Consider the following 24,743-nt stretch of genomic DNA (forward strand, 5'->3'; position numbering starts at 1 on the left):
TTTCTTTGATCAATAAACCTTTGTATTTGGATAGTGCCAGTTTATAGCATTCTCACTCATAACTATCATAGTGTGTCCTCCAACGCCTTTCTTGTCTCCGGCAATTTTGTTTTTCCAATCTAAGTGCTTCAGAAAACCAGGGAGCAGTAAGTGTAATCCTGTTACTGTATGCTTGTTTAAATAGCGCTAGCTTTGTGAATGCGGTGTTTAGCCAATCTGTGTAATCACAGGTGGCTTGCTCCGGATCAGGTTGAGGGTTTGGCTGCATCTGCTTCAACTGAATGATTAGTTGGTCGGTTTTGACTTTCTTTCAAGCCCTAACATGGGAGGGACGAGTACTCCTCTGATCGTTAATTGTGTCTCAGGGAGTATCAACTTTGAACAAAATTGCCGAATGGTCTGTCCAAGCTAGTGGCAGTACCTCATTTAACGTAAGGAGTTATTTGTGAAAATTCCATCTAACGAATGCCAAACCAGATGGTTATTTAAAAAATCAGCCAGTTCCTATTTATGTTTTGACAAAGAACGGGCGTTTATGAGGGCACAGTGCATGCCCGAGGACTTAATATATGTGTCAAGAGATAAGGGGAGGGTTTCTTTACTTAACACCATATGAGGCGTGCTTACTGAGATGTCTGGAATTTGAAAGCCACATGCGCAACAGTGAGACTTAGCTGGTGGGGACAGAGTGGCAGGATCAAGTTGTATACAGGTATATTTATGGGGATCCAGAGTCAGGGCGTGAATATTCTTACCAGAATAAGAGTTAGTCATCTGTTGTTCGATGGGCACACGACCAGGGGTCCTAGCGCTCGGCACAATCCGGCCGCGCACAGACGCAGACGGGCATGCCTGTGGCACGTCTGCTGCATGGGTGTGCTATTTCTGGCCTTAAATGTCCCTCCATGTCGGAGGGCGTGTCAGGACACCTGCACTTTAAAGCGCAATTTTAAAATAGTTGGGGCAAAAGAGAAGTCCAGCAACCCTTCAGACCCTCATTAGCTCCCCTATGAGGAGCTGGTACTGGTAACTCAAAGCGAAGGAAAGGAAAAAGTGAAAATACTAAAAGCATAAAACTATTCAAACAGGGAAAATCTCCCTTCCAAGATGGCGCTCAGCCAAGAGGGAGCCAGGCACTGCCCAAACCGGCAACACAGATTGCCTACAAGGAAAAGAAAAGTAGAGCGATCCAGTCATGCTCCATGAGAGCTGCGTGGACGCACTATTTTCTCTGGTTGTTGTTACAATGTGAACCGACGCTGCTCCAGCTTTCTGCTAGGATTATAGCCACTCCTAGCCAGCTGACTCTTCGGCAACCACAACCTATCTAAAGGTTGTTCTCACTTAGCTGACAACAATAGACATATAAAATATGGTCATATGCATTATTAGGTAAACAAACTAAAATGTTAGCAGACGGCTAAACTGTCTGATGAACATGTGTGCAAATGGTTTACTTGAATAAACGGGCAACAAGGTAGAAGGTAGTTGAAGAGAATTAAATTTACATCTAGAATAGCATGGTTTATAAAGACGCTGAGCAGCAGTACATGGATATATATGGATAGTTGTGGCTTCCCTCTCTGTATTAGAGTTGCCACCTTAGTACACTGGAATGGATACAATAGGGAAGCCTCGGTGTACTACGCCACTAAAGGCTTGAAAGAGCGGATCTCCAAAAACAGTGCATCTCATAGGCGATAAGAATGATTCAGAATGCAACTGCAAGCTATCCATTTAGAAAATCAGGTGGTAAAGCGTAAACAAAATGGACTTAAGGTGAAAAGTTGTTATATTCTTTTTGGCTATCAGCAGCACTAGTACGCCACAGAAGTCACTGTGAATAAATGGGTATGTGTGTTTACAGATCAGTTAAAAATACACACTTAGTTCACCATTTTAGGTTTCTACGAAATGTTAAAGTGCCTTCTGCACCCACTGCCCCCTAGATGTGAAGGGGTGAAGATAAGGACAATGGGGTCTTCGGATGAATATTGTGGAGTGGGGGGACGAAAGAAAGGTTGCTCTGTTCAACCTTAACTGGTGACTTCAGGATGTTTTACGTTTTGTAACCTTTACACTCTTTGTTTTATGTTTTTTTAATTGTTTTTTAAATTAAATTTCAAGGCTTATTAAATGATTTGTCTTAATTATGTTATATATAACTTTGCATTGTGAATAAATTACAACCAAGAAAAATACCTGTCAAAAAAGATCTGATAAGGACATCATTTATCCTAAACACCATGTACCACAATGACATATTCAAGCAAAAGGCACCGAAGCAAAACAAAGGTATTCTACTATCCAAAACTATCGCGATTTTGTTAAACAGAACTTGCTCTAGACTGTGACAAAACCTGCTATGGAAGCATGAAGTGTTCTGGGGATCCCCTGTGCATCGTTGATTCGTCCCTAGACTAATCACCTACAAACTTAGTAGTCGTATCCAGATATACCGAAGGAAGTTGGATAGCTGAATGAAGTTTGGTTAAGCCCCACATGGATGAGCAGTGATCATCTGGAATGAGTTTTCTTTAAATAATATAAAAACCATTATAAGACAGCTACTCACATGCACGCAAAATGGCAATCTAGTAATGTTTGTTCTTAAGCTAAAAGAAAAACCATTAGAAGATGGCCAATTCATGGAATGGGCATGTGTGGCAGGCATTTTTTTAAGGTTAGCTTTAGTTTAGAAAAAGTATTCCAAATGGCCACAACACATATACATGGATATATTTGAAGAAGGCCACCTCGCACACAGTAGGCCATCTTGGAAAGGTTTGAAGGTCATATTTAGATGGCTGCCTGCTGCAGTATTGGCAGACAGAGCTCAAAGTGCGAGGGGAGGGGGTTGTTTAATCAAAAGAGTGGCGGAGCAGTAACGGAGGGAGGGAGCAAAAAGAGAGGGAGAGAACCTAGTCCCTCATGCTTGTAATGTAAGGTCCTACGTCAGTCGTCAAGGCTAAGTTCATCAAATCAAAACACTGAGACCAAAATGCTCCTTAGGTGGGACAACCACGGGAATCGGGTGCTTGAATTTCCTTGGGCAGGACCTAAAAAGCATATATAATAAGACATAGATATACTTCTGTTAAATGTTCTCGTGATGCAAAGGTGAAGTGATTTATGAATGTCACCAGATGCTCAAAATGTCATCATTGATCAAAATACACACATTTTCTGCTAATATTTTTTAGATGTCATGGTTAAGATGGCATGATAAATATTTGAGGATACATAACACAATGCAGTCAAACACTTGTCCTAAGTCTTGAAAGCTACTTTTTAATACGCTGACTGCTATAAATTTGTTGTTTATCCAGAAAGAACACCCTGCCAGCAACTAATCAGTGGCTGTGAGGGAAGAAAAATCAGCTACTTGTTTTTATTTTCTGATACAGCCCCATTCCTTTTGAAGTTCAAATCAGAACCTGCAGCAGAACAGGCAAGTGAGACCTGCGTGCTAAGTCTCAAGTCGGTGTGGTACGGATGCAATGAAACCAGGGTACTTAGGTTCCCTGTAAATGATTCGAATTATGGCATCTTGAAAAGACTTAGTCTTAGGCCACCACCGTGAGGAGTTGAACACCATTACTAGAGATCACCTAAGCTAAAATCAATTTTGGCAAAGAGTTTTTTTAAAGCAGGTACAAACTTGTTTTGTTAAATACACAGTGCTGCTCGTGTGATATTAGGATCACCGCTGGGAAGCAGTCATCATATGCAATATACAGTGAACTACTGTGGTCAGTTTACATCTGTGGTAAAACCAACAAGCTTAAGTTCTCTGTGGAGCATGTGTCATTGTGGGATCAGCTGGCTTGGAGGCATGCACATTAGGATTTGAAAACACACACATCAAGAACAGCCAACATGTTAATCTATAGACTTGTTTCATTGATTGCTCCTGCCATTTATCTTTCAAGATACATAAGGCAAAAAAAAACACATCTTCCCCGCCCTTTAGAAATAAACTGAAACAACCAGGCTTCTTTATTCGGTCTACCATCATTATGTCAGGCACGATTCAGCTGTGAAGGATCATGACCAGGACTCCAAAGTCTCTCCAAGCACCTAATAACTTAAACAAACACAACAGAATCAAAAAAAGGCAAACCAATCAGGTTCTTGTTGAATGAAGATTTCCGTCACCAGCCGAAAAGGGGCCAACAAATGTCGGTGAAATGCTCCACAGAGCTCCTCATACACCATCCATGGGCCCTGTGCACGAACAGGCCAGCCTCTAGGAAACCCTCAGGGGCAGTAGGCGTGCAGCGTAAGGTCTTCATTGCTTAGCTTACTCTTTTCATTGACTGTCACATTGTCTGTTTTTGAATCTTTCACATTTCCAGTCGTTTTCTTCGGTTTCTGCTTCGATTTCCTGAGCATGTGGACCTTTGGTACAACACAAATTTGAAAGACACAGTCAGAGGTCAAGACATACCGAGAAGTGCAAGATTGCAATACTTGTAATTCATCTAGGCCTAAGGGCAAAAGAAATGGTCAGTGGCCAATTCAGTTTCATTCAGAAATTTCGAAATAAAACATTTGTGTCTATTTGGAATAGATTTGGGTTACTTTTATTGATATTTCCGATGACTGATGTCAATTTCCTTCATATATGTCTTAGGGTTTCACGGTTAAGCGGGCATGAGAAATATTTTAAGAAAACTAACACAATGCAGGCAAACACTTGTCCCAAGTCTTGCAAGTAACTAGTTTATATGCAAACTGCTATAACCCTGTCATTTGTCCAGGATGAAACTTTTTTATGAAATGCTAACACCCTGTCAGCAACAAATCAGTAGCTGTGAGTGCAGAAAAATACAAAAAACAACTACGCAGTAGACCTTAACGCCATCAATAAGTCTGCTTGCCAACCTAGTAAAAATCATTTGCCAGTATCAAGATGTGTGATTGCTAAGCTCCCATGGCACACACGGTGTCGCCTTGTGCAGCACTTTCCATAGACCAGTACTTCTAAGCAATGAAAAGATGACAGATGAAGGATCTAGGTGTCTTAACCCTGTGGATGCTTAAGTTGTATGTGTCCCTACAGTTTGCCGAATACATGTCCCCAGTGCTGTTGACACTTTCCAAGATTTTAGCTGGAATTATTTCTATTCAGGTTGCAAAATACTTTATACAATTGCAACCTAAGTGCAGCATACTTTTCATATCTTTAGTTCAAATTGTATATAAAATGTCTTCATCTGTTACCGCCACTAGTGCACCCCAAAGAACCCCGTAAAGGGCCCCAGACATTCCAAATGTGACCTCGTGTTTAATGGTCCTAGGCACACTTCTGTTTCTAGTATTGTTATTTTATACTTAAGTCGCTCTTCTTAATCTGCTTCCTGCTTTGCCCCTTTGCTTGTGTCCAACACCCAAGAACACAAGTCAAACCTGGATGGTTTACCAGCCAATTTAGCTCATAAAAAGGATTCAGTGTGCACAGCTTACCATCTCTGCACATTACTTTTTGCCAGGGTGTTCCATATAGCTCCAATATGTTGTCAACTTGCTACTTCCCTATGGGATAAGGCCTAGGACTGGCACAGAACTCCAACACAGTTTTTTTTACCACACTTCAAGCACGAAAGAGCGGTACTGAGAATCAATGAACATTGTACGGAATTGTCTATTGCCCAAATGTCATGCAGGCTTCTCGAATGACCTCAGTGCGACTCAATCACCCGTTTCAACTCGGCTCCCTGAATCCAGTTGTAAGTTGTGAGAGGTATAAATTGTTTGAAAACATTTGTGTGCATTAATTTCGTTATTAAAACCTGGTTTGCATTTATCAACGTCTCGGGAATCATGTAGACTAGGCGCCTATCGCACTGTGATGGCCCCTAGGCCATGTGCGCTCGTGGCTAACGCGCTGCACGCTTAAAAACACATGGGGACACTCTGTGGTTCCAGCGTGGTCCCGACTGCCGTTTGCGGGCCACGCCCCTTTATTTATAGCGAGCGCCTGACGTCATGCGTCAGCGCTCGCGCAACACCTCCGACGCGGGTAGACTGCACCGCTACCTCGCGTCGGAGGACACTACATTCCTTCTAACCTTTATCAAAACAACAAACGAACATTGACCATATAGGTCTGTTACCAGTCACTAGAATTCCAGTCCCAGGTCCGTCACACTAGGAAATCAGCCAGCTGGGAGGATAGCGCCGGATTTCTTCTCAGGCCGTATCCGGACTGCTGTCCCCGCACCGACGGTATTGCTGGGCCCCTCCTTGCGAGGCTGCGCTCCCAGGGGACCTCACCGGAGAGCTTGGCGACCCTCCGCCTGGTGTTCCTGGCAGCGAGGGCGCGCTCTAGTCGGATTGATCGTCATCCTCGGTGGGGGTGGATCCTTGGTCCCCTTCTGGGCCTTCCTCCGCTGGCGGTTGACTTGGCCGGGCGCCCTGGCGTTCTGACACCTGTGGGTCTGGAGTCCCGGGGTACACCTTTTTGAAGAAAGATACGTTCCGCGTGACCTCCTCTGTTCCTCTTCTCGCTGTGATCATGGTGCCAGTTCGGTGGACTACTGTCCAAGGTTTGCGTTCAAACGGGAGCCGGAATTTGCTCCCGGGATACCTGTCCTTGAGATAGGCTCTGTCCATTACTTGAATGGCTGACGTCCGGGCTCCCCGGTCAGCACTGGCCTGGTCATTGGAGTGGGTCCTGTTGGCTAGGACCTTCCCAGCATCAATCTGGGGCGGGATCCAGCTTGGGTGATGCGGGATGGTGTCTTGCACTACTCTGCCCATGCTCGCAGGTCCTGGAGCTGCTTCTGTCGTGAGTTGAGGCGTCAGCAGATATTCTCTCAGGAAACTGTAGATGGCTCTCTCGAGTGGCGATCCATCGGCGTGCGCAATGCGTACCACTTTGTTGAGAGTCCGCATGGACCTTTCTGCTTCCCCATTGGCCTGAGGCCAGCGCGGGGTCACTTACCGGTGTTGGATCCCCCAAGCCTTAAGATAGTCCGCAAACTCTTGCCCTTGGAAGGGCGGGCCATTGTCCGTCTTCACCACTTCGAATATTCCGTGCGTGGCGATGGTTTTCTCGAACTTTGTGATGACCTCCGCGGCGGTCTGGCTTCCCACCACCTCGACCTCCGGGTACTTTGTATAGTCGTCGATCACAAGGGCATAGCGTCCATCCGGGAGGTGCCCAAAGTCTGCACTCACCCGCTCCCATAGTCGTTGGGGGTTTTCCTCGGTGATGACGGGGTGGGGGTGATCCGGCTGACCCGACGCCTGGCACCACGAGCATGTTCGGACCGTTTGCTCCACCATAGGGTCCATCCCCGGGAACCATACCTTGGCCCGCAGCCGACTCTTCGTCTTCACCATGCCTTGGTGGCCCCGGTGTGTGAGGTCCACCGCTTGCTGAGCCAGACGGGATGGGATCACCAGTCGCGGGCCTCGGAGAAGACATCCGCTGTTGTCAACCGAGAGTTCATCCTTGACCCGCATAAGTGATTCCAGGACGGCCTTTGCTTGCACCGTTCGTCGGGCCATGGAGGACTGGATGGGGCACCAGTCATTCGACTGGACTGCCGTCAGGGCCAGTTGCAGGCATTCGTCCCTCTGGGTGGCTGCCACGATCGTTTCAAGGCTCATGGGCAATGGCCGGGATCTCTCTGACACCATCTGGACGTACTCCTCCGTATCTTCAGCGTCCTCCTCTTCCGCTTTAGTGGCCACTCTGGGATGCCTCGAGAGATAGTCCGCGGGATTAGAGGAGCCTGGCTTGTACTCCACTCGGTAGTCGTACGCCTGTAGTTGAAGGATCCACTTTTCAATCCTCGGCGGAGGCTTTGATGCTGATCCTTGAAACAGGGGAATGAGGGGTTTGTGGTCTGTGGACACAGTGAACGGGTGTCCGTACACATAGACGTGAAAATGTCGACAAGCCCAGTGGATGGTGATCGCTTCTCGCTCTATCTGCGAGTACCTCTGTTCTGTGTCCATCAAGGAGTGGCTCGCATATGCTATCGGGCCCATTCACCATTTTCCTGCAACTGTGCGAGCACCGCCCCTAGCCCATATGGGCTGGCATCCACTGCGACGTTGGTGGACCGGGCCGGATCAAAATAAGACAGGGTTGTGTCGGCCGACAAGACCGCCTTGGTATCTTTGAAGGCTTGGTCCTGCTCTGGTCCCCAGTGCCAAGGGGTGGTGGATTTTGTCAGTTCCCTGAGGGGCTTTGTGAGGTTCGACAAGTCCGGGACAAAACACCCGCAGAAGTTCACCATCCCTAAGAAGCTTCTTATTTCTGAAATGTTGGAAGGTGCTGGGGCATCCTGTACATCTTTTACCTTGTCAGGGTCCGGGGCGACTCCTTGGTCGGAGAATGTGTAGCCGAAGAAACTGATCTTCCTCTTTAAGAATTTGCACTTCTCGGGGGGAGGAGCCAAGATGGCGACCGGAGCAGACGCTTGAGCGCCCGGCTCCGCCGGCCCTTGGCCTCGGACTATCATCCTGATTCCTATCCTCGCCGATTTTCGAGGTGCAACGTGCGCGACGACGCGCTGACCGCGCCGCCGCTTTCCCGGAGTCTGAGCCCGCCCGGATGCCGGAGCTCTTGGTGCCTTTGTTCTCCGCGCTGGACCCCTGCTCCATTGTGGCCTTGGTCGGCCCCCTGGAAGCTCCGCAGTCACTGGACCCCCGGCGCAAATCAGAGCCCCGCGGCCCCGATCCCGCCTCACACCACGGACTGTCGCCAGACGAGCCGGGGGAGAGACGCCCGGACACCTCCTTCACCTTTCACCTGACGGGCTGGAGCTATAGGGTAAGCCCCGGTGTGGCGGGTCTCCTGCCCCGCTCTGTGGCCCGCGCTGTGGAAGGCTGCAGACCCCCTTCTTCTATTGCCTAGTCGGCTGCAAAGAGAGTCCGAGAGAGGGGAAGCGACTGTTGGCTTTCACCTGTTGCGGCGCAGACCTGCGGGGAATTGCCTCCTTGTTACGACCCCCCCCCTGGCCACTGTACCGTTCAGCGGTAAAACATGGCGTTGATTGCCTGCTCGCTGCTGGGGGGTGATGCTCCGGTCTCGCCCGCTGCCTGCTTCGCCCTCCCTCTACCAGACTCCAGCTCCACAGTGCCGTCCCGGATTGCTGCCGATGTGGGGGCGCAGCTTCCGCTGACATGCGGCTCCGTTCTGGCTGCCCTGCGGGACTTTCGTCTGCAATTGTGTGTTGGCTTGCAAACGCTGAGTGAGCGGTTCGACTCCATACTGTCGGCTGCGGGTCGTGAGCGCCCCGTTTGTTCTCAACAAGACGTGGGTCTGCCAGTGCTTCTGTCCTCTTGCGGGGACGCAACGACTGGGTATAACCGTGCTGCACTGGTGTCTGCATCTGGCTTTCCCGGCACCCAGGATCAATCGATCTCCTGCTCAATTGTGGACACTTTGTTTCCCCGTTCATTGCTGCCTGCTTTGTTGTTGCCTGCCTCACCGCGCCCGCAAGAGTATCCAGCTGAGCGACACCTGACGTCCTCGAGGAACTGTTCACGGTGGCCTACGGCTTCTTTTATGTGGAACTCCTGTACTTTACAGGCCAGGTCTGGATTTTATATGGTGCACAAGGGGACCTCAATAGATGATCGGCGGCCATTTTGTGACTCTACTTCTCCATCTTCTCCCAAGCGGCCATATTGTCTTTGTTTGCACGGGCTGCGGGGCCTTCATGTGGGGGCTAGTCTAATCTTACGCCCGCGATCGGGCCAGGGCTAGATTGCTTTCTATCACCATGGTTTCACGGATGGGCTGGACTGGGACTGGAACTGTCTGCATAGGTTGTGCGCACTCGTCGCGATTTGTCTGCCTTCCTTATATTGTTGTGACACGTTATCTTCACACGACCGCCTTTGGGTGTAGTGGGTTCTCAGTGTGTGGAGACGTAGTTGGCCGGTGGTTTCGGGCGCTCCGAGGTTACGTGGGCTCCTCCCCGCTTTCTTCTTTGTTTTCTTATTTTCTTTCCTTTATTCCTACTTTCTCTCTTGTCTATATTTCGGGTTCATTGGGCGACAGGCACTATGCTGGGGGGGGGGCAGGCCGTAGCCTCCGCATTGGTGTAGGGTGGGGGGGTAATTAACTGTTTCTTTTTAGTTCTATGGGCCTTTTTCTTCTATGTCTCTGCGCTATCCTTGTTTCCGATTCGGGGTCCGGGTGTGGGGTGGATTGAGTGGGGGCGGCTTTGGAGGGGTGCGTATTTACTCATGTGACTATCCTGTTATATAACTGCAACGCCTCACTGTCTGAGATTTTCTATGGCCGTTTCTAATGATGCTGCTGCTCTCCTGTGTGATGAAGCCATCTTGCGGACTCGAATCTCCTTGGTTCTATCCTCTACTGACTTTTTTCCTCGATAAAATTATTTTGAAAACCTTAAAATTAACCTTTACTTCTCCTTCCCCTGGTGTCAAGGATCTCTCCAGTGTATAACTCCTGAATCGTTGCTAATCTTGACCATTGATGCACAGGGGATGTAATGTTTGTCTCAGTGCTTAACCGTTTTGTGGCCGGCCTGATGGTTGTAGGCCCGTATTTGTTCTTTTAATATGCACAAATAAAGGTTTTAAAAAAAAAAAAAAAAAAAAAAAAAAAGAATTTGCACTTCTCCCTGTGTAGGGTCAGTCCGGATTCGTTAATCCTCTGGAGGACCCCTCGCAGTCTCCGATGGTGATCTTCTATCGACGAGGCGTACACCAAGAGATCGTCGCTTACGTTCAAGACTCCTGGTAGCCCGCTGAGGACCTCCCGGATAGTGTTTTGGAACACCTCCGCGGCGCTTGAGATTCCGAAGTTAAGGCGTCGGTACCGCCTGAGGCCGACATGCGTTGAGAAGGTGGTTGTGTAGCGAGAGTCCAGGTGTAGCGGCAGTTGGTGATATCCGGACCGAAGATCCATCTTTGAAAACCATCTTGCACCGTTCAGTTCGCCCAGGATGTCGTCGATGGTAGGGGTTAGGTGACGTTCCCTTTTCAACGCGGCATTGGGGAGTCGCATGTCCACACAGATGCGGACCTGCCCCGGCTGTTTCGGTTTTCTTGCCACTACGATCGGGGACACCCACGGGGTGGGTCCACTGACCTTTTCGATAATCCCTTGCTTCTCCAATGCCTCCAGCTCGTCTTCAACCTTCTTGCGCAAGTGGAATGCAATGCGCCTGTGCCTCAGCGCCACCGGTTGGACTGACTGGTCGATGTGGAGAGATACTTCCTTCCCTTTGAGGCATCCGATGCCCTTGAAGGCGTCTTCGAACTCCCCCATGATGGCCTCAACTTCTTCCTCTTGCACCGCCAGGGCGAACAATATCAGCTTCAGCTCTTCCGCTGACTGTCCACTGATCAGCATCCCATTTCCCTCCGGGGTCACGTACACTGTGGTGGGGACCCTGATGTCTTTGTGGCTCATCTCTGTCGTGAAACACCCTAAGAGCGGGATTGGTGTCTTCTGTCCATACGCGAATACTCGGATTCTTGCTTCGCTTAGTGGGGGGCTTGGATTTAGTTGATCATACACATTGGCCGCCATGAGCTCGATCGATGCCCCCGTGTCTATGGTGGCTCTCACATCCTGGTTGTGGATCTTGACTTTGCACCATGGAAGTCGTCGTCTCTTCCGTCATGGCTGGTCTACTGCGAACACATAGTGGACCGGGTATTCCCCCGCGTCATCATCCATATCCTCCGCGTCTCGCTCTTCGGCCACCGCCTGAGCTGCCTCCTTCCGTGATTTTGTGGACCGGCATACTGCCGCGAAATGGTTCATCCACCCGCATGCACTGCATCTTTTCCCTTTCGCCGGACAGTCCTGCAGGCGAAGGGGCGTGCCTCCGCAGTATCCGCATCCTTTTCTCCTGTCTTGCTGCTTTCTTCCTGCGTTTTGGCGCGATTTGGGCCTTACCGCGTTGGTCGTGTCCACCGCATTGACCTGCTCCGTCTTGACAGGGCGGTGGAGCGCCGCCTCCATGTGCGACGCCCTAGCTTGCGACAGCTCCTTTGACTGGCCCAGAGTGAGGATGTCCGCAAGGGATTTGCCGTCCTCCTGAAGAATGTTGACTCTGAGATTGGACGAATAGCATCCTTGTATTATCTGACCTCGGATTTCTTCTTGTTCGTCCCTAAATCCGCACGGGCTGGCCAGTTCTTTCAGGCGCCCATGGAATGCGTCAAGCGATTCCTCCGCTTCCTGCTTGGCCTGGCGAAAAATGAATCTTTCGTAGTCCCTATTCGCCATCGGCTCGAAGTGCGCATTCAGGGCATTGAGGAGCGTGACGTAGGTCTTAGGTGTGGCTTCCACCAAAGTCTTGTAATTACGATGGATGTCCTTGCCTCCCAGGTGGAGGAGTAGGGCTCTGTGCCTCTCTCGGGCTATGCCCGCCCCTTCGAAGTAGATCTGGAGGCGATCAGTCCAGTCTCTCCATCGTGGGGCAAGGGATGAGGAAGCTCCGTCGGCCACAAATGGCTCAATGGCGGGAATCTACGCCATCTTGGCGCAGCTGCAAAGACCCTTCGCAGCACGTGCGCTGCTTACCTCCTGGGCACAGTGGCAGCCGCCTGGCTGAGGACAGGGGAGACACAGTCAGGGCTTGTCCTGTGGCCTGTCCGTGTTAGGCCTCGCCATAGGGATCTCTGCTCACCACGGTGCTGGGTACACTCCTCCACGGGCTCCGCCGGCCGGGTGTGGGGCAAACTCCCATCTGCAGGCACTCCCCTGGGTAACAGAGCTGCACTAGGCGTCCTTCAGCCTGCCTGGGGCACATGGCAGGGGAGCTCAAACCAGGCGAGACAGCATGGATCCAGGGCCGAGGGCACAGCTGATGAACAGGAAGAAATGGCCTGTCAGCACCTCTGCATGGGGTCGTTTCTGCCCCTCGTCGCCAGTGTGATGGCCCCTAGGCCATGTGCGCTCGTGGCTGACGCGCTGCGCGCTTAAAAACACACCGGGACACTCTCTGTGGTTCCAGCGTGGTCCCGACTGCCGTTTGCGGGTCACGCCCCTTTATTTATAGCGAGCGCCTGACGTCATGCGTCAGCGCTCGCGCAACACCTCCGACGCGGGTAGACTGCACCGCTACTTCGCGTCGGAGGACACTACACGCACCACACAGGATATTGTGTCCGGCTCTAACGCCCAGAACCTCTGAGCATGCACGAAAATGAACCCAAAACATAGACAAATAGGTGACGTGGGCATAACGACAATACAACTGTATGGGAAAGGCTGCCATGGTCGAGAACAGGTGCGAACCACGTTGTGTAACACAGGTAGCAGAGCAAAGGGCACAGAAATTAGTTAAAGCAAAATGTCAAACAGAAACACTGAGAGAGAGGCTGTGAGATGGATGATAGGACTAATGAACTGAGGGAACTAGGGACAACATATTTTTATTTTTAAAAGTGTGGTAATCAGATCGGAAATGAAAAGGGGGGAGGCAGTCAGCTGAAGGGTTGTGAAATGGTGTTTCCATATGCGAAAAAAGTATGATAAAAACAGAGAACACACAAAAATAAGCTAGCAAGAAAATTATTACATGAACAGATTTGTTTGCAGATGGAAAAAATCTGAAGTCAAAACCTGCAACACCCTCGTGTACTTAAATAAGGGATTCATTCCATACATTTAGAAGTAGTTTTTTTCACAAATACAAATTATACAGTAATAACATCAATTAGTACTTCAGAAGCACTCTAAGATAATACTAATGATCAGACGACAGTTGTTTTGCTTGGGGGCACAGACCATCAGGGCATATTCAAGAAGAAATACTTGTCTACCTCCTTTGTTCAATAGGCATAACTTTGCCCTATGCTTTCACTGCTCTTTTTTGCCTAACATTCCGACTATTTCATGTGAGATAGAAGCTTGCCCTTGTCTGTGTGTGAAGGAAGCTTGCTGTATCCGTTTGGTGTGCCGCCCAGTAATCACTTCTTTCTTCGACTCCTACTTGTATTGCTTGGCATGTGGAACTTTTAAACTTTGTTTAGATCTCTCTGCTTCAGGATATTTGTACATTGTTTGCATTGGTATTGTAATATATTTAATTTGAGGAAGGTAATGGGATTGTGCTCAGGAGGCAAGATGTGCACCTACTCGGCATGCTGCTCATGTCCCCTCCATTTAGAATATTTTTTTTAAAGTCTGTAAGCCTAGTGCGAGTGGAGCATTCATCCCATGGTAGGAACTGCAGAGGTTATATAACGAGAAAAGTTTACGGTGAATGGTCCTTCAGTCGTGAACCTCTCTGCTGACACGCAAACAAGTGGCAATGCTGTACTATTAAAAGTATAGAAGTCCGAGTACTGCACACTAAGTACAGTTGGCTTGCTGACATGTGCAGGCTCATCCCTTTCAATCCCAATAAAGGAAGTACAACTCTGCTGACCAGTAGTCGTCGCTTCTCAATAAATGTGTACCACCCCTGCTAAGAACGTCTGACACTGTTCCATCAAAAGTAGAACCATTCTAATGGAAAGAGCTCCTTCAGAGACGTGCAGATTCTGAAGTAGTAAGCCATGGTGAGGGAAAAGGAGCAGGGTGGACACCGTCCATATTTGCACCAAGGCCCATTAACCCTGCTAGCCCCTGTACTTTTCAGAACCAGTAGTAACTTGTGGACTTAGCTCAGAGCTGACAGACTGGATGCACCTCGATTCTGCAGGTTTGATACAGGTTTGCTACAATTCTATGCAAAATACCCACACATCCAATTAGGCAGCATTGTTTGCTCAGTTGTTGGGAAAACTCCAAATTGTTGCCATTCAAAACACTACTGTACAGAATCCTGGCAACGCTGTCACTGTCGGATAGCCTGCAACAATGGTGACACTGTCGGAGGGCTTGCTAGGAAACCACGGTCATTTCTTTAAATTCTTAGTGTGCATCTCTAGAAAGAAATAATTTGTTAGGAAGATACTTTTGTATTACCCCTTCGCGAGAGGAGAAAAACAACCCCTGCTCTCCTTGGTTTTCAATAGGATAAATAATCAGCAAGTTAGTTTGCCGATCACGGAAAGCACTCTTGCTCTTTTGGAGAGGAGGGCTCCTAACTATGATGAGAAAAATATAACGTGGATTATTATCATAAAATAAAGTGGATATACTCATATAGCACTACCATTGGACTTCCATTTAATTATGTTTAGATTGCTCCTAAGACTCTAGCCCCAAGTGTTTCTTCTACCTTCAAAGTTCCCAATCAGATGGAACCTGAAGATGGAAGCCTGAGTGAAAGCCTGCCAGGATGCTGACCTAGAGTCCTGAAGTTCATCTAAGGCTCAACAGAAGGCATGTTACCCCACTGGCCGTAAAACACGATCACTTTACGTCAATCTTACCTTTGGTCCTGCGGCAGAAATGATAATTTGGCCCGGTGGCTGGATCCAGGGCTCTCCATCCACTTGCACAGCGATAGGCTTCAGCAGAGTCACGCGAAAGTATGACCCCTGAGCGATGCGGATGCCTGAACGCAGTCCGCTTTGCACTTGGCCCTGCAACAAAACACAACAGATAAGTTTACTAAACCAGGAACATGTTGGACTTATCACAAGAGATCTATTTATCAGTATCCTACAACCAAAGATGCCTAATATTCATTGTTCACTGAAGTGAGACAACACCATAAAATGTGATGATGGAGAAAGTGATAGGAAAAGCGAGCTACAAGTGCGCTGTACACATTTCTCTAACAACAATTTACTTTAATGTATAGTCTGATTCACATATTTCTAAAATCAGTTGACAGCATCACTGCTTGCTGTCACGGGATACCCTGGTTGGCCAATGCTCATTTCTATGTTGCTTTTTCCCAAATCTTTATGGCTGCGAAGAGCGTCAGGTATCAATTCTTCCAACATAGATGCTTCTGCTCTTAACGGACTCCAAAGTACATATTAGCCATTCAGAAATAATGTTTTTGGCTAAATGTGCTTCACTACTTTTTTCAAAAATATGTTTGCATGGCAACGCCCGAATACCACTGTAAAACTGCCATTCAGGTTTCGTCACTTTTACTGAGTTGATGGGCTTCAACAGTTGCCCCTCCTTTTCTAGAAAAACACCTCGGGGAAGACCGCAGAGAGTACATATAAAGTTGGTTTATTAGGTATGATCAAATGTTACTTTTCCAGTGTGTGTTACATTCTATGATTGCTCATAGATTTCTTACAAATTTTGTGTGGTACAAACTCCCCTTAAAAGTCTGTCTGTCTAGTGTCTGCCAATATTCCAGTCCACCACCCTTTAAATGCTGCACCATTGGTCCCCAAACTTCCTAAATGCTCTTTGAAGAAAAATCAAAGTAATGAAAAAGTGAGAATTACAAATATTAGGTTTGCTTACATATCTTACCATATTGTGTTATTTTATCTTATCATAGTCATGGTGGGAAACACATTTCCCCCCCATTTTTATGTTGCTATAATTAATGGTTACCATGCCCCCCCAGAACATATACTGCTGGTTCCAGGTCGGATTCTGCACATAGCTGTGAAAGGTGCACAATACTCTTTATCTGTAGACAAAGAAATATTGCAGCTAACTTATCTCAGTCGGCCAATCACCTAAGACCAATGCCTACCTAGGGGACATTTGAGGCGTAGCTACCAAAGTTTTCACTCTGACAGAACCTTACTCAAACTTGGCGGCCCCAAGCATAGGCTAAGTTTTTGGTCTCCTCTCTGCACTGCCCTCGCTAGCACTCTTAGGCGGTCATTTTGCAGTATTTGGAGCATATCACAAAATCGCATTACCGAATGGAAACACCATGCTGAAATCTGGAAAAATAGCAGAATCTTGACTTTGACACAGGCCATGACTGATTTCCTCGCAGTGGCCAAGACAGTGTTTCATCCCCCAATAGTTCGAGGAGTTCTGAGCTACGTATGCCATCTCCCATCTCCCATCTGTGAGTCCTTTCTACAATATGCTGAGTAGAAAGGTGGTATGGAAGAGGGCAACATTCTTTTCTCAAAGGAATCATCTATTTTGTCCTGTGCTTGGGGATGATAGCCATTTCTTATTCATCTATGACCTTCCTTTAGAGTTTGATGTGTTATTTAATTTGCTTCATTTTCTCCTCATGAAGCATAAACAGTGACTGTAATTTAAATACAAGATTCACAGTATTACCAGATGGCTGATCATCCTCAGACGCTCATTTGTGATGTGAAATGACGTGAGTCTGAGGTAAAAAGTCCACCTTCTGTCCCATTCCATCAGTCGTCTTCAGCTCATTATCCCTCTGGACCAGCCTCCCCAATTATTCAATTCCCTTCATCAGGACCATGGGCTATTGAGGGGCGTGGTATGGAGAGGATGACTCTGACGGGTGAATCCCTTACGATAGCCCTGCTTCTCCACTCAGCGTAAGACTTTACACATGGAGAGGTTCTTTACTGTCTGTGTAGGTGTAAAATAGTCAGAAGGAGCAATGTACTAGGACTTCCGAGATAGAATGAGCAATTTACTGTCTGGCAATACAGCAGTCAGCATAGAACACAAGACTGAGGGCCTTGGGATTTCCTTTTTTTCATCCAAGTTACTTTGTCAACATACTAGAAGGCTTATGCTTCGCATGATGTCCAGGGGTGCCATCTCCTCTAAAGCCAGGGTCCAAGTGCAGTGTACTGTAACACCTAAACAGCACAGAAGCCACAGGGCAGTAACAGCACAGAATTTAATAGCATAGGAGGTCACACATACCCCCGTTTGCGGACTTAAGAGCACAAAATAGTCACAGGCCTTAACTAACCCCCAATCCCACTTTTAATGAGCGAGGTGAGTGTAAATGAGGAAGAAACTGACATAGTTGACCTAATGTAAACCAGGAAAATAAAGGGCTTCTATCAGGTTAACTAATGACTTAGAAGATTCCAGCCACAGATTTTCCACAGCCATGCAGAGTTCAGACAATGCAGTTCAACGTAACCTACATCCTTAAAGCAAGACCCATCAGGTACACCCCAGACAGGGGAGGTTTCTGTACTAGGGTTCCGCTTACCCGATTTCTAGGTCTTTAAAAAGGTTTTCCCTTAACCTTGCAACTCCTGTGAGATTAGGTGCCAGGCTGCTTCATACTCGCTCTGAGAAAGGACAGGCATCCAAGCAAAGATAAACCCCCCAGTGCACATGTGCAGGATTCTTTCACATAGGGCTTAGCTTTTTGCAGCCCTTATTTTTCATAATAAAGTTGTCCCAGCAGTCACATAGCCTGCAGCGACAAAATTATTTTCTGCAATCCATGACGAAGCCCTTCATGATGGTGTCAGGGCTCTCACGTCACTCATCACAGAAGATCCTCCGTGCTACAGCAGTCCATCTTCAACCTTTACTTGAACGCAGGCAGACCGCTAGTGGGTGTATTTTGGCACAGTTGATCAATGTCAAGGATTCTTATGTTGTTGTTTTGGCCAACCTCCCGCCCCTAGCTCCTAATGGGATTGAATCCTTTGACCAATTAAAAAACAAGTTTCTCCATTAGCTTCACAGAAATGCTGACTTTTTCCTGGCAGCTGCGCACAACATTTTAATGTACTCTGCACCACTGTACTTTATGCCTCTCCACTCTACTCTGCGCCACTGCATTCAAAATCAATGCACTCTATGCCAATCTACTCTGCACCACTGCACTCTACACCATTATACTATGCAACACTTTATGCCACTGCATTATACACTTTGAACTCTGTCACTACACTCTATGCAACACTATTTCACTCTGCACCAATGCACTCCACGCCAATGCACTCCACACAATGCACTCTACGCCACTATATTATACACCGCTGCACTTCTACGACAGTCTGTTCTGCAACTCTGCACTCTGCCACCCTACTCTATGCCACTGCACTCTACGCCACTGCAATCTGCATGACTCCACTTTACGCCACTGCACTCTACCCTGCACTACACCATTGCACTCTGTCAATTTACTCTGCACAACTCTACACCAATGCACTCTACTACTCTGATCTCAAACACTGCACTCTCCGCCCCTGAACTCTATGTCACTCTACTCTGCACCACTATACATCAATGCACTATATGCTACTTTAATCTACTGTGCACCACTGCACTCTATAACGCTGCACTCTTCCACATTTCACTCTACGACTCTTTATGCTGCACCAATCTACTATATGCCATGCACTCTATCCCACTCTACTATGTACCACTGCACTCTACACCACTCCAGTCTAGGCCCTTCCACTCTATGCCACTCTACGCTGGAACACTGCACTCTATGCCGGTGCACTTTATGCCACAACTCTACGCCACTTCACTCTACCCTGCAACACTCAACTCTTCTCTGCAACACTCCACTCTACACCACTTTACTCTACTCTGAAACAATTTACTCTAAATCACTGCACCCTACGCCAATGCACTCAACACCACTTTTTTCAAAACCAATGCATTCTACGCCACTCTATACCATTGCGCTCTACATCACTGCACTCTATGCCACTCTATTCTACTCTGCACCACTGTACTGTGCCACTGCTCTCGCACCACTCTACTCTGCACCACTGCACTCTCCACCACTCTGCACCACTGTGCTCTGTGCCACTGCTCTCTTCACTACTTTACTCCACACCACTCTACTCTATGCCACTCTCCTCCACGCCACTGCTTTCTATTGTGTATCACTCAACTCTAGGCCACTCTACTGCACTGTACGCCACTACACTTTGGAACACTCCACGCCACTCTAATATATTGTGCACCACTGCACTCCATGCCACTGATCTTTATGCAACTGCACTATACATAACTCTACACCTCTGCACTATACCCTGCACCACTCCACTCTACGCCACCTCACTCTACTCTGAAACAATCTACTCTACGCCACTTCAATCTACTCTGTACCACTGCACTCTACGTCACTGCACAATGCCAAAGCACTCTACACCATTTTACTCAAAAACAATGCACTCTGCACCACTGTACTTTATGCCACTTCACTCTAGGCCACTCTACGACACTTCAATCTATGACACTCCACAATACTCCACTCAAGGACGCTCTACTCTATTAAACTCTACTCAACTCTGATACTCTACACCACTCTATGACACTCCACTCTATAAAACTCTACTCCGCTCTACAATGCTCTACCAAACTCCTATGCCACTTCAAGCCACTTTACCCCACTATGTTCTACAACACTACTCCACTCTATGCCACTCCACTCTACAACACTCTACTCCACTCTATGCCATTCCACTCGCCTACACTAGCCCACTCTATGTCACTCCACTTTACTACGATCTACTCCGCTCGACACAACACGTTGTATACCACTCCACTCTGTCCTACACCACTCCGTATCACTCTACTCTAAGCACTTCCACTCTAGGACACTCTACTCCTTCCACAACACTCCACAACAACTTCACTCAACTCCTTGTCACTCAACTTTACTCTCCAACCTGGAAGCAGAGGTCAGCCCAGGACCAGGGTTCAATTCCCGGCTCGGCTGGGTCTTGAGTCCATAAATTGTCCATGGACTCGATAATTCTCGCTCCAGTGCATACTCGATTCATGGGTTCACACTCTGCGACTCTGGGCAATAGCTTGCTTAATCTCCACAATGGCCCCTCGCGGCGGGATGCCTGGCTTTCACCTTGTGGATGCCCTGCTGGGTTATCTCACAGGGGAATACCAGGATGGGTTCCCTAAGCAAGCGCTTAGAGACCGGTTGGTGATTTGCGCTATATAAATATCTGTACATTTACATTTACATTTACAAGCTGTTTTTCTTCTTGGACAGAGTTTTTGTTCTGGGTCTCTACTTGATTGTATAATTCTATTTGCGGTTGTTTCTCCACCTCAACTGCTCCAGGCTTTATGTTAACGTCTAATGCTTGTGTACCTGGTTCTGAGAAAAGTGTGACCACAAGTGACTGGTTCTGCAGTGCTTAGTGAGCTTTCATTCACATTCCCGTCCCAGTTTTAACTTCCAGATGGGTAGTTTGATCTGTATTTTTTTTTTTAATAACACATTTTATTAGGTTATTTTGCAATATGTAGGGGTCGCAGCCCCACCATGGCCAGAGAGATGCACTGTGAGTTTGTTTCAATAACCAAATTTCCAATATACAACAACACCCACCAAACACGTAGGTGACATAAACGAAAAACTTACAGACAGGTTCCGGTCTCCATGTTCGTACAGGCGGTGCAGTCGTCACGGTGTGCCACTTTGAATGCATACACATACATATTTGTCCAAAACTCTCGGTGGGGATACACCAACAACATAAAACAGAGCGACACATTTTTAGGGGTCCGCCTCGGGAAAGGGGGGGGGGTTTGGGGGGTGTCGATACCACGATAGTCCGCCCATCGAGTCCAGATTTTGCAGTGTTTAAAGGGGCATCCCCGGGCCTCAAAAACGGCTATCTCAGCCCCCATTGATCTATATTTTCAGATTATATTTTGTTTTTCTTCCCAGATATAGTAAAAAGCATTTATAGGTTTGTTCAAATTTGACACAGCCTACTGGCAAGTACATTTTGTGTCATTTTTGAAGGAATAAACCCTCCTAACCAGGCAGTCCCCGCTAACTGTGGTAGGACAATATTATTAAAAGGGTATAAGCATGAATTACCTTTAGTGAATGGCGGTGCTGTTTCACACTCTATATGCCTCTTTAAGAGCGTTTACTTCCGGGGAAACACCCCTTCTTTTTCTTTTGTTGGTGAAAAACACACGTTTGTATTTCCTGATTTATGTAACTTATTATTTCAATCTACGTATTAAAACCGTATATAATTTTTTTTTTATGATAATCGGAACAGTGTTCCGATTATCATAAAAACCCTGCCAATATTAGGTCAAGCATGCCATTCCAAACCCTTGAACTCCCCTTGGAAGAAACAAGCTCACTTTCTCACTCAGAGCAATACATGTGAGATCTCTCCGCCCTACCACTTTCACCAGATGCCACTGACCTCAGGGGATGTGGGGCATTTACTTTACAGGACAGTTCAGGTCTTTCTAGAGTTAATAAAACATAATAAGTGCCACAAAGGGATGCAATACAGGAATGGGAAGGTGGTCATCATTATGATGCAAAAGGATGCAGACAGCAGCAATTCAAGCCAGAGTCATGGAAATACCCAACTGTGGGCCACTGCGGACTACAATAGCAATATGGCCTGATGAGCGCCGCTGGAAAAAGAGCCCGTGCACACCATGGCCCGTGAAATGTGATCTCTGGAGTGTGCAACGAATCAGAGAGTATTCTGGGACCTTCCAACAGTCGCCATATTGACATAAGAATTAACAGGTGAGGAGCTCGGGGGGGGCTCAGAAGTGGCTTCCGGACTTTGTAGATACCCTTGGTCTGGTTGATTGTTGGAGACTGCTGCATCCCACACAGCGGCAATACACTTTCCACTCCGGGGCGCATGGCAGTCTCTCCAGAATTGATTATGTGCTTACCCTAGCTGCACACGCCTCCTTTGTCTCTGAGGCCAGGCACATGGCACGGGGTATTTCTGACCACTCGCCGGTGTGGATCTGTATGGATGTTGGTAGAGGAGTGGGGGGTAGGGTGGCCCCAATTAACCCGTGGTATTTCAGGGACCCTACGACTCGTAGTGCGGTGCTGAAGGCAGTCGATCGTTATTTCCAGGAAAATCTCGGCTCGGTCACGTCGGCGGTGTCTTTGTGGGAAGCGTTCAAAACAGTGCTTAGGGGAGAGGCCCTCTCCTTGATAGCAGCGGCCAAGCGTTGGCGAGCCGCGGAGGTCGCCCAGATTGAGGCGGAGATCGCGGATCTGGAGCTGGCATTGGAGGGGGAGGTCACGGCGGCGGCGCTACACAATTTGACCCTTAAGCAGTCGGAGTACAAGGCCCTTGTGACGGACGCGGCCAAAGCCTTGAGTAGGGAACAGCGGGGCCGTCTGTACGACGTCGGGGACAAGGCCGGGAAATTAATCGCGTGGCTGGATAAAAAGGAGCGGGTCAATCGTGTTGTGCCAGACCTCGTGACGGAGGATGGCGTCGTTGTCGCGGAGCCGGATGGCATAGTCCAGTGCTTTGCGGATTACTTCCACACGGTCTATACCTCCGTGTCGGACAGGCCAGTGGGGGATTCGTGTGAACTCCTGCGTGATCTTGCTTTGCCTTGCCTTTCCGACATAGACAGGGACGATCTTGATGGCGATATCACAGTCGACGAAATCGCGGGGGCCATCCGTTCATTGCGTCCGGGCAAGGCCTCGGGCCCGAATGGCCTGCCAATTGAGTTCTACAAACTCCGGCCGGATAAGATCGCTCCGCATCTGCGAGCTATGTTCGTGGAGGCGCGGGAGACGGGATGCCTCCCACTCGACCAGCGCCTGGCAACAATCGTGGTCATACATAAAGATGGTAAGCCCAGGAACAGGTGCAGCTCATATAGGCCGATCTCGCTCCTTAATGCCGAGCCGAAGATCCTCGCTAAAATTCTCGCTAACCGATTGGTCAGGGTGATCGGTGATCTGGTCCACCCTGACCAATCCGGTTTCATCCCGCATCGTAACACCGCGTTGAACCTTAGGCGCATCCACGGAGTGATCGCAAGGGTGGGGACGATGCGGGAGCCGGCCATTGTGGCAGCGCTCGACGCAACGATGGCCTTCGACACAGTAGAGTGGGCATACCTGTGGGCTGCGCTTGCGAAATTCGGCTTCGGACCCGGATTTGTGGGCTGGGTTAGACTATTATATGAAGGACCTCTCGCTAAAGTTGCGGTCAACGGTAGGGCGTCCCGTCCCTTCGAGCTGGGGAGGGGTACCAGGCAGGGCTGTCCTCTGTCGCCGCTGTTGTTTGCTCTTGCTCTCGAGCCGCTGGCGGCCTGGATACGATGGCACCCAGATGTGAGGGGGATTCGCTGGTCACCTGACCACGAGGACCGCATCTCCCTTTATGCCGATGATATCCTGCTCTATCTCACTTCACCCCGGAAGTCCCTCATAGTTGTCTGCGACATTTTGACTTCCTTCGGGAGGAATTCGGGACTAACCATTAACTGGGGGAAGTCATATCTGTATGCCCTGTGTGGCGGCGTCCCGGTTCCCCCGCGGAATTGCCCGATCCAGATCGCCCGGGAGGGTTTCAAGTATCTTGGGATTTATATCTCTACCGACCCAACGGTACGGTACGAGAGGAACCTGGTCCCTCCGTTGGCGCGCCTGCGGCGGGATGTAGCGGGCTGGCGGCGGCTGCCGCTTTCCCTCCTTGGCCGTGCTGTGCTATTCAAAATGATGTCTCTTCCCCGTTTTCTCTATGCCCTGCAGAACACCCAGGAGCTGGTTCCGGCCAGCTACTTTCGGGAGGTTGAGAGTCTCCAGCGCTCGCTGCTGTGGGACGGCCGTCCGCGTATAGCGATAGCAAAACTAACTCTTCCTTGGTACGATGGGGGTATCGCGCTTCCCGACATCAGAAGATACTATTGGGCCTCCCAACTGAGTGCGATCAATCATGGAGTCTACGGCCCGGCGCTTAGCCCCGGCTTTGCTATGGACCGGTGGTTGCTGCGTGGGGGTGGCTACTATAGAGCACTTTACTCGAGGCCCCCGGTTGGGTCCCTCACGGGGCCGACCGGGGTGGTGGTGAACGTGTGGAAGACAGTCACGAACTCGTTGGGCTGGAAAGATAGGCTCACCCTCGCCACTCCGTTGTATGACTCCGATATGCTGGGGAAACTCTGGCACTCTAAGGGATTCGAGAAATGGGATCTGATTGGC

General features: G+C 48.5%; 1 protein-coding gene across 2 annotated transcripts in view; it reads right to left on the reverse strand.

The window, feature by feature from the left end:
• Positions 1–2,112: 2,112 nt before the first annotated feature.
• The window catches only part of DGKQ (diacylglycerol kinase theta), a 1,093,519-nt gene continuing 1,070,888 nt past the window's right edge, over positions 2,113–24,743 (reverse strand). For both annotated transcript variants that reach the window (XM_085636612.1, XM_085636613.1), the window contains exons 22-23: positions 15,340–15,492; positions 2,113–4,401 (exon numbers count right to left, since the gene is read on the reverse strand). In XM_085636612.1, coding sequence (XP_085492738.1) covers positions 4,261–4,401; positions 15,340–15,492 — 294 coding nt within the window. In that variant the 3' untranslated portion in view covers positions 2,113–4,260. The remainder of the gene's footprint in view (positions 4,402–15,339; positions 15,493–24,743) is intronic.

The sequence above is a fragment of the Triturus cristatus genome, chromosome 2_1 (assembly GCF_964204655.1).
Source record: "Triturus cristatus chromosome 2_1, aTriCri1.1, whole genome shotgun sequence".
Classification (NCBI taxonomy): Eukaryota; Metazoa; Chordata; class Amphibia; order Caudata; family Salamandridae; genus Triturus; species Triturus cristatus.